This window comes from Sesamum indicum, linkage group LG8 (assembly GCF_000512975.1).
Source record: "Sesamum indicum cultivar Zhongzhi No. 13 linkage group LG8, S_indicum_v1.0, whole genome shotgun sequence".
Lineage (NCBI taxonomy): Eukaryota > Viridiplantae > Streptophyta > Magnoliopsida > Lamiales > Pedaliaceae > Sesamum > Sesamum indicum.
In genome coordinates, this window is record NC_026152.1 from 19,680,556 (window position 1) to 19,688,247 (window position 7,692).

At 39.3% G+C, this 7,692-nt stretch overlaps 1 protein-coding gene across 2 annotated transcripts in view; it reads right to left on the reverse strand.

The window, feature by feature from the left end:
• Nucleotides 42-7,692, reverse strand: part of LOC105169889 (autophagy-related protein 2) — a gene marked incomplete in the record, with an annotated part of 13,370 nt that continues 5,719 nt past the window's right edge. Inside the window, 11 exon segments of one of the 2 annotated variants that reach the window (XM_020696312.1) lie at nt 42-333; nt 1,015-1,133; nt 1,209-1,284; nt 1,411-1,607; nt 1,846-2,048; nt 2,661-2,793; nt 2,878-2,985; nt 3,706-3,819; nt 4,095-4,299; nt 5,109-5,221; nt 5,310-7,692. In XM_020696312.1, the coding sequence (XP_020551971.1) occupies nt 1,224-1,284; nt 1,411-1,607; nt 1,846-2,048; nt 2,661-2,793; nt 2,878-2,985; nt 3,706-3,819; nt 4,095-4,299; nt 5,109-5,221; nt 5,310-7,692 (3,517 nt within the window). 2 annotated transcript variants of the gene reach the window in all.

The following is a 7,692-nucleotide window of genomic DNA, read 5'->3' on the forward strand; positions in this document are numbered from 1 at the left end:
ACTTGTATGGCAATCGTAATTACATTTCAAGAACATAATGCTAAATCCAACCAATGATCACTAATTACAATGTAGGTATATTTACAGCAAAAATATGCATCACAATAGTATGAGAGCAAAAACGAATAGCAATCATAATTACATTTGAAGAAGGCTTAAATATGCCAAACCAATGAACCCTAATTACAAGGCTGGAATTGATGTGTTAAAAACCTATAATCATAAAACATTTACATTTATGTACAGAATCTCCCTTCCTTCTGACAAGGAAAAATGTCCGTCTAATGGTGTTCCCTATCTGTACATCAGGAATATATATATATATCTGTACACCTGGAAACAAGCATATATCAAAGTTAACAAATAAGCCAAAAAATTGTTGTTAGTTATGACACTACATGTGATGCAATTTTTAGTCTGCATGAACCATGGATAATGGAAACTTAGTGATTCAGATTTAGGATCAAAATCTATACCTTATTGAAATTGTAATGCAGGTACTTTATGTAAGTCAATGCTATTAGTAGAAAATAAAGATTATGCATAACAGGCTGCTACATGAGATCCATGTGTTTCAGCATGCTTCGAATTAATTCTGTCTGCTTTCCTCATTCATCATGAAATGGGAACAATTCAAGCCACTCAAAGAATGGATTCTTTATTCATATGATGTCATGGAACACGACCTATTGGTTCGAAAACAAGTGTAAATGGCACTTGGATACACAATTCGAAGGTTATTAAATGTTTATCAGATAAAATGATAAGATCCTACTGTAGATAGAATGAATGAGGAGAAACTCGTTCTGAAGTAGCACTTCATCCAAGCAAGATGACAACCTATTTATATGCCATGATTTACATTTTGACTGCAAAACAGAAAAAGTCCATGCGCACAGAAAGTCATGCTCAGAAATTGGATAAATGTTTCAGACGGATCACAATCTCAGCAGATTAAGAAAAGCTTGCATATTCAGCAAGAGCTGCAAGTCACATTGTATAATGAACGTTTACCTAAGAAAACGGAATCAGATATTAGAAACGATATGCTCTTCTCTGTAGCTACGAAGTTTCTGATTTCTCTGGTATGTCAATAGCATCGCCTTTTCATCACTCGCTTATGTATTGAAGAACTGCCACAAAGGGAAATCTATAGAGCTTGTCTCAACCATAATAGCTGTCATAAGTTTTTTTGCTTTTGTGCACACCTACTGCATGAATTCCTAAGGCGCGGTCCTACCCAAGTATTTTTCCAGAGACTCTCTCTTACGCTCAGGGTCAAGGCTGCCATACAAAAATTTCCATGATACATTAAGCAAGCAATACCAAAACACACACACGACAAATGAAGAACAAAGTGGTAGAGGCATAAAATACATAAAACAGAGCACACACACAGGGATTCTCAACCTGTTCCTAAAGCCAAGAAGAGCACAGTGCACTGCATGCACAGCAGCAGAAGCTGGGGCTATAGCTGCAGCTGGAGCAGACTGCACAGCAGTAGCCAAAGCAGATCCAATGCCAGCACCACGCTGATATCTTTTCAAGGGGGTTTGTACCAAGGCAGAAGCCGATTTGCCTAGGCCATCACTAATGCTCTGGCAAGCCTGCCGACAAAATTTTCAGTTACTTATTCAAAGAAACAGCAATGAAAAGTGTTGCCAGCTACAGGAGGAACTAGGGGAAAAAATGACATAGCAATTATTCTTTCCAAGCAGCAGGAAAATTGTGAAAAACCTTTTTGCACAGCTTGAATGAATATTCAGGATCTCATATTTCAAAATAAAGCAAGATCGCACCATAAGAACCAACCAACCAACATTTCAGATGAGTGGGAATATTAACCTGTTGAATCCCTTGTTGAGCATCATTAGGCTGATTTGATTTCACTTTAGCACCCACGTTGTTTTCTACTGGCCATGGTACAGAAGGTGGAATACTAGAGAGAATATATTCTGCTTGGAGGAGGATGTTATGAGCTCCTGCAGCCAAATGTACTCCTAGCCCAATAGCTTCAAGCGAAATGCTTTTAAGAAATGCAAAAGTACCTATAATGGTAGTTCATAGACTTAAAACAAATCTTAAAAGGGGCAATCAAAGAATGAAGGTTGCCTATAAGTGTTTGATCGGGGACAAAATATAGTTACATGCTCAGTGATTAAGGACTTCGTGTTAAATGAGCATAGAAAATATGAAATATAAAAAAAGGTAATTAATCTCACGCTCTAAAACCTGCCAGCAGGAAATCCATTTCAATATCTCCAACAAAGTCCAAATGCTCACAAAATTGCCTTTGACCAAATTTTGAACAATTATGTGTCCGCTTAATCTTTCAGCCCCATTCAAGGGCTTCCTCATTTCAAAACATTGTTTGCTGTTTCTCGCTCATTTTAACTGCTCTTCAGTCACTGAATCCCATGCCGATGACAAACTAGCTAAAAATTATGCATTCTACGTTGCAACTTTATGTATAAACTGAATTCAATCTCAATGTCTTTTCAAGTTCACAACAGAGCTATGTAATTTTGTTCAACTTCTCTATCTTCAGCACAACCACCTCCCACGGTACAGATGCACATGCAAACAGATGCAAGCTGAGAGTTTGCATCTTGCAAACAACACTATAAACAGATTGGATATGTTCATTGCAATGGTTATACCTCTTTGCATTCCTTTGAGTAATCTATGATCCTTTTTATAGCTCTTCATAGGCAGAGTCACCAACTTTGCAGCTCCAGAACCAACAGCAACCAGTGACTTAATGGGAGGAAGACCTTTCAACAGCTTGTGAATCTAAAGGGATATGCAGTTTGTTAAATATGCATGCAATCACGAAAAATCTATAAGAAAGCAAAATGAAGTTAAATTTGAAGGAACCTGATTTTGAGAAATGTCCTCCAACCACTCTCCTAATATGGTTTCACAAACACTCCCCCAGCCATAGAGACCAACTCCTTGCACATGTTTGAGTTGTAGTTCCACACCCTGGATTAGAAGCCATATTAGATAATATAAACAGTTAAGTCCCATATTACTGTGTGGATGAACAACTAGCCTCTTGTATATTAAATTTTATTTTCAGAAAAGAAGACTTATTTAGCACGACACCTAATACAGGGCCTCCTTCAGTATCATGTGGCAATTCCAAATGCAGGACGCAAGGCCCACTGCAGGCATCAATCAGATGCCTCCAATGCAGGTTTTGAAATGAGTAAACTTTGACATAAAGTTGGATCATAAAGAGAGGGTTCTGGGGGAAACTATAGCAAAATAATGCTATATTTATATAGCACATGTAACTTTTTGCTGTTAAAGGGAGTCATTTACAGAAACCATGTGGCCCTACCATCCTTACTTTGCAGAAAGAATTTGTTCAACATATACATAAGCATAAGTGCACAGCGAGCAGATGCAAGAGACACTCTCAGCGGACAAAAGAGCCTTGTGATACCAACACAGGAAAGTGAAACCCATAAAGTAACAAGCATGAATATGCATATCAATGGAGACCATTAAGTTCATGACACAAAATCTCTAGTTGGTTTCTTTTTACAGAGTCAGAGACCTTAGTTTCCTCCTTTATTTAAATTTAAGTCTATTTATCCAACCATAGGTCTTGCACGTGTTCAGTTTGTAATCTTTCAAGGGTTGCATAACTATAGTCGAAGCTATCAGATTAAGAGTCGGCATAAATCAGAATATTACCTTCCAAGGTACAAGGTTAACAAGTTCAACATACTTGCCACCCCTAAGCGCAGTTAAGTCGACACGGCAAGGACTGTAATCAACTCGAATCACCATTGGCCATATCTCAAATTTCTGTAAGAAAGCAAAGAAATTTAAGCAACCCTAATTAAGTTGGCGTAGTGTATCACCAAGGCCCCAGTTAGTAGCAACATACTAACTGATATTGACAAAGTGCTAAAAGGAATATTGGGACTAAGAGTATTGCGAGCACAGATAATAAATGCTCAGTTCTAATTAAGATACGACCGTCCATCTTCCAGGCAAATATAAGCATTCCATCGAGTGTTTGTGTAGTAGACTAATGAAGAATTAAATTAGGTCCATTCATAAATTAGACACGAACTTTCCTGAAAGTAAGTAAGAAATGCCTCCTCACTGATGGCACTACCCTGTAGATTGTCACTCTTCTCAGATGGCTCTCCTGAATTAGTCAAACCCAGAGTCCCAGGGGAGGGATCATTTGATGAACTTTTTCCTCCAAAAAAGCTGATGAGAAAATCAAGTTGGCTCTGATGAAGATGCAACCGCAAAGGAAGTAAAGCAATACGTAACCTGGAAAGGAAATATAACCAGAATAAGAAAAGCACCACATAGAAAGTGTGTTTATGCTCATGAATAAACAGAGAGGTACTATGGGCCCATGCGACTATGCAGTATGAATTGTGACCAAAGAATTTAGATAAAAAGAGGAAAAAGAAAAAAGAAAAAAAAAAAGAGTTTCCACAGTTCACTAAAATCCAGACTTCAGATGTATGACTATGGCACAGCACAGAAAAGGGCCAATGGAAGAATGACTTAGAATCCTGAGCGGCAGCGAAGCAAAAGAAAACAGTTCATACAAGGTCAAGCATCCCTGGAAATCTAGACTTCAGGTCAGAGAAAAAGTCAGATGTGATTAAGGTGAAGCACAGAGAACCCCGTATCATTTGTTTGGTTATGAGCATTGGAGGCAGGGAAGGGACACCATTTACAGGTCTTCACAATTTTTGTTTTCCATATTTTCAAACAAAACAAACAAAAGCACTCCTATTACTAATAAGGTAAATTGGTCTTCGAGTATATACTTCCCTCCACCCATCCACACGAAGGATCTGAAAAGTGAGTAGTTGGAGGGTATGCCTCAGCCCCAGACTCTCTTCTCCTTCATCCTCGTCATCTCATCTAATGAAACATGAAAAAAGTTGGTAATTCCCATCCCGACCCATTCCCCTACCCAGCCAGCCTTAAGTCCCTACTGGATGGAGTTTTAACATGATATCCCAACATCCAACAGAAACAATGAATTCAAGCTAATACGCAACAACACAAACTTCCTTCAAAGATCCAAAAGAAGTGGTCAAAGAAGAAAAGGAAAAGCATACCGGTTTTCCTCTATACGGATTGAAGGGTCTGGTTTAACAGCCTCCAAGTTTAGCTTCACTGCCTTTGAAGAGACTTTTCTTGGATGGTTTTTTGAGTGATAATATCCAAGCACCTTCCAATCAAACACCAAATTGCAAATCAGACTATAGTACTACAAAATCTACAAATATAATACACTGAATTTCAGATTATTTGAATACCAGCTTCCATGGTGCATCATCACTTTTGTCATTCAAGCAAAAATCCTGAATGGTGAGAGAAAGCCTAGATGCAGTTAATTCACCATCAGGGTACACTTCATAGTTAAACCCTATTCCAGACAAGGCAAGCTCTAAACAGACAGCTGCATCCCTAGCACAAGTCACTCCAGAAGCCTGAGAAATATTCCGAGGGTTGCACCAGTCAGAACCACCATACATTCTCCAAATGACATTCATATTCCTAAGAAAGATATGACCCTCAGCTTTCCCATCATCAATGTGTTCAGGAACACTTAAAGAAACCTCAAACCCTAAAGGTTTCTCCACATTGCTCTGCTGCACTTTTGAAGCGTGATTTTCTAATATTCTTAACGGGGTATCCGCATACCAACCACCATGACCTGTTCGGGCCTCTCCAACAACATCAGTCTTGCAAACAAGAATGTCAGATGACTGGCTTTTCAGAGCAAGTTCTGAGAGGGGGCGTAGATCAGACAAGAAATATTCTTCTATAAACTCAGGGGTCTTTTCTTCTGATGACGAAGCCCCACTAACTACAACCGGACTGTCATTGATGAAGGCATGAACATGTGATTCAAAAATTTTAGCTTGGCCATCAGAGTTCCCATCTAGCTGGAAAACATCTTCGCATATTTCATCCATCAAATTGCCTACCTTGGATTTCTTATCTACACATGAAGTCTCTGTCTGTGAAAGTGCCGGAGAAAATTCACAACCTAATGTCATCTTGTCACTGTTCTCATGCACCTGCTGCACATTGTTCCACCTATTCTCCAAGTGCACAACATAGTCTTGCAGATCAGGTGCAAACAGCTTTTGGAGTTGAGCAGCTAATCTAATTAATCCAAGAGTTGTGTCATGGCACGTATTTAACATAATGTGTGACTCTGTGCACTCTAATTCCCACGCATGGCCATTCTCACAGTTTGTCCTCAAAAGCACTTCAACATGTGTCTCATGTGCAACTTTGACATAATCATTCTTGCGAAGATGTTCTGCAGTATAAGTACGACCAACTAACTTAGATTCAGACACTGTGCATATAAGCAAACCTAGATCTTGCAGTCTAATTTTGTACTCCCCTTCTGTGCAATCAACCACAGTTGTATTTGAAAGTTTCAAGGAAGAAGCAGACAACAGACAAGCAACATGGAGCTCATCCTTAGATCCGTTGGTATTAACATAAGAAGATTTGCAACCTGAACCTTCATTAGCCGGCAAGTTTTCAAGGTACGGCTCATAACTCAAGCCAACATCCACCAGGTTAAGAATGAAAGAAGACCCACAAGTCTTTTCCAGACCAGCATCAGCCACTTGATCAAATTGAGGAGATGGTAGAATGAAAAAGGAAAATATTGCATTGAACCAATCCAAGCGACCACCCATTGCAACAATAGTGGCACCTCTGACTGTAATTGAAGTAAAACTATGATTGCTCTCTGGATCCCATAAGTTTATAATATCAGATCCCGCATACCTCGAAGATAACATATTTGAACCTTCTCCATCACCACGACCCATTGTAGAGTCAATACATGATATCAGAAGAAACTCCCGATGTAGACCTTCAGTGGTAGAGCCCCATAGACTGCCCTGACCATGGGCCAACCACAAGAAATTGCTGCTACTTATTCCACCAATATTTGATGCAGAAAGTAACTCAAACTTGTCCACTTGGAGAGTTAGACTAAGCCAAGAACCAGGAAGTTCTGAGTGTATGGAGGACGAGACACCCGCAACTGCCTCCGTCACCAGGGAAACTGTGACAGAATCACATTCCACAAGAATCGATGTTTGCAGTGCAGAATGTTCTTCTGTAGTTGTGACTGATTCAGAAATAATGCATGAGAAATTCTCAACCATCTGATTTAGGAGGCCACATATGTTCTCAAACTGAGATTTGTTGAGATCAATTGTAACAGGAGGCAATTGTCCATGTAGTAAAATTGCGGAGCTCGCTAAAATCTCTTGTCGAGTACGACCACCAAAATCTTTGCTTTCTTTAACAGTTGTTACTGAGGCAAACTCACCACTTCTCCCCACAACCTTATTATCTTCCCTCCTTCCATTTTCTGAAGAAGCCAATATCTTGGCTTTCTTCGCTATCCAAGGACCAGTCACAGGACTCTCCTGCCAAAACAAACTAACAAGAGACTGATGACCAGTTTTGTTCACAGCAGAAATAATTTTCTCAATGGAAAAGCTTGCCTCCTGACTGTTGTAGGTTTCACTTCCATCAATCTTCTCCTTAAAAATTGAGTTAATGAGAAAGAGATAAAAATCACCAAAGTTAAACTTCAACGAGCACGATGTGGTCATGGTGTGACTCTTTTCAGATTTAGCAACAGGAATCGGCTTAGGA